This window comes from Citrus clementina, unplaced genomic scaffold, assembly GCF_000493195.1.
Source record: "Citrus clementina cultivar Clemenules unplaced genomic scaffold, Citrus_clementina_v1.0 scaffold_2, whole genome shotgun sequence".
Taxonomy (NCBI): domain Eukaryota; kingdom Viridiplantae; phylum Streptophyta; class Magnoliopsida; order Sapindales; family Rutaceae; genus Citrus; species Citrus x clementina.
The window spans coordinates 820,408-827,111 of NW_006262688.1; the positions used below are offsets into that span (position 1 = coordinate 820,408).

The 6,704-nt window shown below is 37.5% G+C and overlaps 1 protein-coding gene across 2 annotated transcripts; it reads right to left on the reverse strand.

Moving 5' to 3' along the window:
- Positions 1-293: 293 nt before the first annotated feature.
- LOC18051811 (protein RBL) lies at positions 294-6,472 on the reverse strand. Of its 2 annotated transcripts, none has more exons than XM_006445617.2 (5): positions 6,317-6,472; positions 6,112-6,210; positions 4,361-5,448; positions 4,025-4,283; positions 294-2,172 (listed from the first exon to the last, which is right to left on the reverse strand). In XM_006445617.2, exons 1-5 carry the CDS (start codon positions 6,333-6,335, stop codon positions 1,982-1,984), a joined length of 1,656 nt encoding a protein of 551 aa, XP_006445680.1. In that variant the 5' UTR covers positions 6,336-6,472; the 3' UTR covers positions 294-1,981. The 2 variants fall into 2 exon arrangements, with proteins under 2 accessions (XP_006445680.1, XP_024047141.1); XM_024191373.1 differs by lacking the exon at positions 294-2,172 and adding an exon at positions 3,251-3,716.
- Between the last annotated feature and the right edge of the window lie 232 nt (positions 6,473-6,704).

Genomic DNA, 6,704 nt, shown 5'->3' on the forward strand with positions numbered 1-6,704 from the left:
AGTAATTTTTAATAAAAATATATTATTCAAGTGAAATTATCTCAAGCTCTAATAACGGTCAAAGTTATTTTACGCAGATTCTCTACCTATTTAAACACTTAACAAACTAGTTACTATAATTTTTAAATATTTTATCTTTTTCTCTAATACAAATATTATAGTTATATACCTTTAATCAAATTATCGGTACAAATTTGTTATATTATTGATGCTATAACAAAAAAAATCTATTAAAAAAAACAAAAAAAATTACATCATAGGACGACCATTATTTTTATTCTAGCTTCCTTTGTTCTGGCCTTTGTTGGGCTCGAGCCCGCCAGACCAAGATGGCCTAGAACTTTCCAGAGTTCGTAGTTCCCCAACCAATAAAAAAAAAAAGAGGAAGCCTAGCAGGCTAGCAGCCCAGCCCCATTAGTCATCCCCAAAGCGTGTTTGAACTTCACATTGAGTGATCGAGAAATGCCCCCGTGCATACGAACTTGCGTAGGGATATGAAAAGAAAAACACAACCAAAACTGAGCGAGAAACCTCCCAAAACCAAGAAAACGAAATAGAAGCCCATGTCCACTCACTATCAAGTATCAATCCATACTAAAGATGGCAAAATCTGAGTCCGGGTCCGGACTTAGTCTTCCCGGATCCGAACCCGAATACCATTTTCTTTTCTCGGACCCGAATTTTAACCCGGATTTTTTCACCCGGGTCCAAGTCCAGTTTTAGCCTTCCCGGATCCGGACCCGGATACCATTTTCTTTTTCCGAACCTGAATTTTAACCCAGATTTTTTCACCCGGGTCCGAGTCCGGGTTCAACCCGAAAAATCCCGGATTTTCGAATTCCGGATTTTGAACCCGGATCAATGAATCAATATCAATTTCTAAAATTCTAAAAATAAAAAATTAATACATTTCCGAGCAATAACACATCTAGATTAATCAATAAAATTAATTAAAAAATAATATTAAAATTAGATATCCGGATCCATGTTCTGGATGTACGGGTTAACCTAAACCCAGACCCGAACCCAGACCCGGACCCGGATATATCCGGGTTATTAAAATCTACTCCGGACCCAGTTTTTTTTACATTCCGGTACGGGTTCAACCCGGCCAGAATTATCCAGGTTTGTCCGGATCCGAGCCGAATCTGGGTTATTTTGCCATCCCTAATCCTTACAAGTCTTCCTTCTATCTTTCATCGAGCTGCAGCATCTTCTCCTGTATGCATTTTGACACAATGCACCATCCATACCAACTTGACTTCCCATGCGGCTAAGAGCCATAATCTTCATGCAAGGGGATGATTAAAAGTCAAAAAAAAGAGGGAAAAAAGGCGTGAGCTATGCTTTCAGCATCCATCGTCCACAATATACTGGCAAAAGTATTGAACAAGCCAGCTGCGGGTTGAAAGCAAAAAGGAAATGAGGTTGAGACCTTCAAACTACGAATACATACATTACAAAAGACACATTTTGCCCATCTAAAAGTTGGCCCAAAATTTTATCAGTTCCCACCCACCTTATATCTAACCACATAATCCCTTTTGCTTTGCCACCCACCTCATATCTAACTATGAGAGAGAGGAAGAAAAAAATAACTGTATGCTAGTAAACAGGACAATACAGCTTGCAAGCAATGTAAGTCTGCCTGCCCCAAAATAGAAAACTCCCTTCCACCCATCTAATCTTTTCTTTCTCCACCATTTCCACCATCAGATCTAAAAAGCTAGTTTCTCTAGGATTTCCACCTAAAAGAAACCCAGATAGTTCTTATACATCCACTGTGGTTTGCCCCTCCGCACTGCCAAATGAGAATCCTGATTTTACAATCTAGAATTTGAGAACTAGTAAAACATAATTCCCAAGTATAACCACACTCAGCGAACCTAAAGATATTTAAGAAATAAATACTGACTGTAAGTTGTTCAAAAGGAGGGGAAAAAAAAATTGTTAGTACAAATGGAAATATATAGATTTGTGGTCATTGGTACTCATCAGAAATGTCATCACCATATACACCATTACTCATGTCCTGATCTGCCATAGATTTAGATTTCACTTTTGATGATCTACCAGAAGATTTCAAAGGTTTCCTAACCTTCTCAGCCTGCAATTCCAACCCCTTCTCCGAAGGCTTCCGCTTCCGTTTTAAGCGAGTTCCTCCAGTGTCCTCTGCAACAAATTATCCACAAATGCTTAAAAATCAGTAATTTCTTTGATTTAAGTAATTTAGTTTCTCGAAAAGGATTGATGAACAGCAGAACCTTCTCAACCTAAAGGGAAGAACAAAAGACTGACACGTTGAGGAAGCATATGGATGTTAGTAGGTAGTGGCATCAATCTCTACGAAACATGCAACATTATGCCCCTTTTCTCCGTACTTGAGGCTTCATAAAAGTCTAGATGAACAAATTTTCAGTTTATATTATTATGTTTGTCAATTGAAGCTAAGATCATCCATATCAGGTGGGCAGAGGGAAAATGGTGAGAAAATCCGATTTTGGGAAGATATGTGGGTAGAGACCTCTCTCTTTTGAGCAATTTCCTCGCTACTATAGATTATGTCTTTCTACGATGTGTCTATAAAAACTAGAATGGTCAAGGATCTCTCCTTTTAGAATGGAGTTGGAATTTTAATTTGAGGAGAAATTTGAATGATATAAAGATTATCGTAGTTTTGATGGATTCTTTTTCCTTTGATAAGAGTAAAAATGATGATATAATCTGGAAGTTAGATGTCTCTGGAAAGTTCTCTTGCAAGTCATACTTTTCTTGGTTGGTTGAAGACAATTCTAGTAGTGATTCTAATGAAATTGGGATGGTCTTCTGGAAAGCAAATGTTCCTCCTGAAGTCCAAATTTTTGCTTGGACTGTAGCTCTTGGAATTATTAATACTAGATAGAAGAATAAGAGGAGAAATTCTAAGATGGGTCTTTCTCCTTCCTGTTGTGATATGTGTAGAAAGAAGTTAAGAAACCAACAACCATCTTTTTCTTTATTGTGATGTTGCCTCCTCTTTATGGGCTCATTTATGCGGTGCAGCTAACACTCTTTGGGCAGCTCCAGCCTCTTATAAGGCTTCCATGATGGATAATATTTTTGCTTTCAGAAAAGGAAGGAAAGCCAAAACATTATAGAAGTGTGTTGTCCTAGCTCTCTTTTGGGTGATGGCAAGAAAGAAATAGCTGTACATTTTGGGAAGATTTTATTGGGTTATGCGACAGGATTCTTTTCTTTTCTTCTATTTGGTGTGAACTTCCAAGCATTTTCAAGATTCCTCATTTTGTTTCATTCAGCTTGATTGGGATGCAGTTTGGGCTAAATTTTGTTGGTTTGGATTCTTATTTCTGTGTCTTGGGTTTCAAGGTTTTCTTTTTCAAAAGTTCTGTACGGATTTTGGTGATCTAAACTGTAGGGAAGCTTTTAGTTTGTGGACCTCTGGTTCAGTTTCTAATATTTATTCCTTTCTAATACCTATAAAAATTTCTCTGTTTGCTATCAGAAAAAAATTGAAGCTAGATCACAGAGGAAAATAAGGATGAACTTTTACATATGAGATTTGATAAATTTATGGGAAAAAATACAAGAGTTCATTTCCCTAGAAAGAGTTGAGAGGGTGGCTCAACTTTCTATCAAATACTTGTCTCAATCCTGAGGCTCTCTTTGCTTTCTATATGCTCGTCCACGGAATCAGGAGTCACATAAGCAGACTGTAACTGGAGCAACCAGCACAAAGGTTTATGAATGAAAATATTAATCGTCTTTCACATTCTATGGTTGTAGAATATACTTTGTTAAATTCATATCCCATCATTCAAAATGATATAAACATTTTCATGCACAAGCTACCAGAATTTTTTCTATTTAACTGCCGCACATTATGATTATCTGCGTATTTTTTTTATACTCTGGTTCTTTTATATGAACTATGAACTTGGAACACTATCATAAGATTTCCTAATTTACGTAAGCAGTAACTCCAGGTAAAGTTTAAATCAAAGCACTTCAATAAGCATGAAGATACCTTCAAGTGGACTAGATGCATGGTTTGCTGCTTGTCCATTTTGCATGGCCTCCTCTGAAAGAGGTGATCCAGAATGATTACGATCCATCAACTTTGAAGAACTTCCCATGCACTTGCCTTGCCGCTCAGGAACATCAGGACAGGGAATGGCAGGCAAGAAGCACAGCTCTTCCTGTGACATATCTGAATCACTGAAAGCATCCTTATCTACTGCAACAATATCAACTTCTTCATCTTCATTAACATTTGATTCTTTCACCTGCATGCACAAATAAATATTTTTAAAACATAAAATAAACAGTAGTTCTTCTCAGCTAATCTGGTTCCCTCATTCACCTTTTCAGTTTCAGTATTCAAATCGAATTCATCTTCCCGTTCCACATATTCTTCATTTTCCTCAAGCTCTTTGAAATCAGGTGCAAAAGCACTCCAGTTCTCTGTATAATCTTTAGCCCAGATATAAACCCACCCAGTCAAGGAAACAGAGACAATAATGGGATGCACCGGATGCCATGCTAAATCTATTAGTGCTTCCTTAGGACCTTCAAGGATTTTCACAAGATACCCCGCCCTGTCCCATATGTAAATCTTGTGCTCCCCTTTGCTTGCAGAACCAGCAATTACCCACTCACCATCACCACTGAAACATGGAGCTTTCCAATGCATCTTGGTGATGGAATCTTGAAACTCGCGGAAAAGTGCCAAGCACTTTGATCCAACCATCTTCATCTTCTCAATGCCGTTTGGCTCAGCAATCCCTTTCTCAATGTCGACAAGAGCTTCAAGTCCATTTTTCAGTGGCAGGAGATTGTCATAGATCCTGATAGTCCGATCATTTGAATTTGTTAGGAGATACTGACCATTCCTGCTGAACACTATATTTTTTATCACAGCAGCACCGGAAACAGGAACCAAGGCCCGTATTTGATTGCTTTTGTGATCTATTACAAGAATTTCCCCTTTGGAATTGCCCACATAAACAAGATCCCCATATTTATTGAAGCATGCAGCAGTAGGAGTGAACGGGGGGGTTCCATCAGAGTATTTGTTCCGTGAGGAAGGGGCAATGCCATTAGCCACGTCAGGAACTGCAATCGGCAGGATGCTTGTGCTTCCCGTACTTAGGTCCACAATCATGGGAGCAGATGAGAGAGGGCATGCCAGGCAGAGAGATGGAGTAGAAGAACCAGGATGCAGACGAGCTTGTAGTGGAGTTTGTTGGAGAACTATACGAGTTATCTTCTCTCCCTTGAGGACATCCCAAAGTGTTAATGATTTGTCTGCAGCAGACACAAGTATACGATGACCATATTTTGACCAGCAGACACTTGTTATCGCAGCAACACATTCTTTATCCCTAAGCTCCTTTGCGATTCCCCTGGTCTCAAAATCCCAGATTACGCAACTTCCATCAGAACATCCAGCTGTCAAAGAAAAATGACAACAAGTGTAGACGGTGAGCAGTAAAAAACATGGAATATATCCGACCAATTCCCACTAATTATCTTTACTGAACAGAAATATAGGAACTAAACTAGCCTTAATAATATACAGTAATTCATTAATTTAAAGATGTAACCATTAAACTATCATCCACATTTATTGCTCATTTAAACTTTACAAAGCATAATTCCCTTTACTGAAATTCTTGTAAATCTAGCTTTCAATGAAAAGGGTTCACAATTACTAAGGCTTTTTATATTGACACACACTCAGTGAATTTCTTACAACAAGAACCAAGTATTGGCCAATACAAGAAAATTAATATCTCGCAAACAATATTAGCTGTGATTCCACCACGAAGCCAAAATGTATCTGCTAGCTAGCATTAGATCACTACATTCACTGCATATTTTCCAAAATAAGTAATCCAGCCAACATAAAAATCCTTGAAATCTGACAAGTTATAAGAAGTCATATTCTTATTTTAAGCTAATCTCAAAATGTTATTTCGTCAAACACCTGAACCTCCATCGCTCTACACAAAAAACAAAAATCTTCTATGAAAAAATGAAAATACCCAGAAAGTAGAAGTGGCAAAAGAACTAAAATGGCACTGAGCTAAGCTAGGAGAGAGAAAGATTCACCAGCAAGGAGAGTGCCACGACGATTAAACGCAATGCATTTCATAACCCCATGTTCTAAATACTCCTCTATTACTTCCGGGAAATCTCCTTGCAGAGGATCTTCAAGCCAATAACCGACAAAATTTACATGTCAAATTAGAAAATTGTTTAGAGAGAAGCAAAATTCGCACGAATTAAATAACAAATTAAAAGTTAAAAAACGCACCGATTATGGGGGCGTTCATACTGGTCTACTTGCGTTCGCGAGCCAGAAGAGAACTTTGAGAAAATTTAAACAGAGAGAACGAAAGAGGAGCGAAAAGATTTCGATGGCAGGCTCAAGAATTTATTAAGCTTAGTTTTAGTTTTGTTTTCTTCGGTGTACTTGCTCATTGACTGTCTATTTTACCGATGGCCTTGTGGGCTTGCTTGGGTAATGATATGGGCTTACTTATGATACATTTTCGTTGACTATAGACCTGTTTAGAATTGATTTTAAAAGTTCAAAAATAATTTTAATATTTAATAAAAAAAATTAAAAAGTATTTTTAATAAACTCACTTATCTTATATCAAATTTTGAAAAGTAAAAAAAGATTAACTTTTAAAATCTAA